The sequence below is a fragment of the Bison bison genome, unplaced genomic scaffold, assembly GCF_000754665.1.
Source record: "Bison bison bison isolate TAMUID 2011002044 unplaced genomic scaffold, Bison_UMD1.0 scf7180017864249, whole genome shotgun sequence".
NCBI lineage: Eukaryota > Metazoa > Chordata > Mammalia > Artiodactyla > Bovidae > Bison > Bison bison.
Window position 1 is genome coordinate 65,428 of NW_011494821.1, and position 1,409 is coordinate 66,836.

The 1,409-nt window shown below is 56.9% G+C and overlaps 1 protein-coding gene across 1 annotated transcript in view; it reads right to left on the bottom strand.

Moving 5' to 3' along the window:
- CHRNB1 (cholinergic receptor, nicotinic, beta 1 (muscle)) overlaps positions 1-1,405 on the bottom strand; it is a gene marked incomplete at its 5' end in the record, with an annotated part of 9,341 nt that extends 7,936 nt beyond the window's left edge. The window contains 4 exons of the mRNA XM_010847496.1: positions 1-27; positions 506-550; positions 1,126-1,265; positions 1,351-1,405. Coding sequence (XP_010845798.1) covers positions 1-27; positions 506-550; positions 1,126-1,265; positions 1,351-1,405 — 267 coding nt within the window. The remainder of the gene's footprint in view (positions 28-505; positions 551-1,125; positions 1,266-1,350) is intronic.
- Positions 1,406-1,409: the final 4 nt, after the last annotated feature.

Below are 1,409 nucleotides of genomic sequence, written 5' to 3' on the forward strand. Positions count from 1 at the left end.
CCAGCTGAGCCTGTAGTCAGTCCATTCCTAGGGAGGCAGAGGCTGAGGGGCCGTCTGGGGTTGGAGGCTGGGAGGAGCCTTGGGATGTGCGCAGGAAGCCCGGGCAGGGAATGCAAGGGAGAGCCGCGCAGGCATGGAGTGTGGTTCTGGAGGCCTGGGCTCTGATTCCGGTTCCATGTGCACTCTTTGGGACCCCATTAACTAATTTTCCTTCCCTCGCATCGGGCAACAGTTTTTCCATTTTGTAAAAACGAGGGGGTTGACGAGCTAGTCTCTAAAACAATGATTTTCAAACCGCAATTAGCGACTCTTTTAATGGGTCAGGAATCACATGAGTGGCCCCAAAGCAGGGTCTAAATTCTTTTCTGAAGCTTCTGTTTCAGTTACAAATGTGTTTTCTAAGGTCATGATGAAAAAAAAAAATTCTTATTGGGCGGGACATTCGAGGAAATTGTAAAGGCAGCAAGGTCGCCCGCCCTTTCCCACCCTGCGGGGGTCTCCGTACCAGGTCTAAGTAGACTTTTGTGCTCATCTCCTCATCCTTCTCGTTCTAGAAGGGAAAAGTTTTAAGGGTAGATATGATGTAAGTGTAGAGAAATAAGGGGCTCGGTAGGTCAAACTCCCCTTGGAAACTCCCTTCTTTTTCCGAGTCGCACTCTCTTGGGTTCAAGCCCCATCTCCTATAAGCTGCGTGGATTTAAACCCTATCTCGCAAATTTCCTGCGGTCCTTATGGCCAGCCAATTCATTTACCAGTCCCGACAGGGACCGGACTGAATCTCCATCTGCTGTTTATTAACTCTGTCCGGCACCAAGCTCCGCCCCAGCCTGTGACCCCGCCTCAAGACCCGCCCTCTGGCCAGTCCAGCGGCCTCCAGCTTCACTTCAAGATCCGCCCACAGGCCTGATCATCGTTTTACCCGGCTCTACCCGGGTCGGTCCAGCAGCCACGCCCACAGCTTGTCCATTGGTCCGATTTCGACCCAACCTGCTCTAATATCCCGTCAGTCTCCTAGTCTGGCTTCGCCCCGGACCCCTCCCCCAGTGGTCCCTGGGTCCCGCCCTGCCTAAAGCCACGCCCCTAGTCGCCTAGTGGCCGGACGCAACTCCCCGCGTGCGCCCTCACCAGGCTGATGAGTTGCGCCAGGGTGAGACCAATGCTGACCCAGACACGGTCTCCCACCTCCCGCGCCGGCCGCACCGTGCTATCATAGCCTGAGAAAAGTTTCTCGCGGAGTCGGCCCTCCGCCTCCGAGCCGCGGGCGCCTGGAGGAGGAAAGAACTGAGTGAAGCCTTGGTGCCCGGCCACGACCTCTGGCCCTGTCACTGCCCCTTTGAGGCCCACACTTACCCGGGGCGAGATGCGCCCCCAGCACCCCCAGCAGGAGCAGAAGCAGCGCCCCTGGGGTC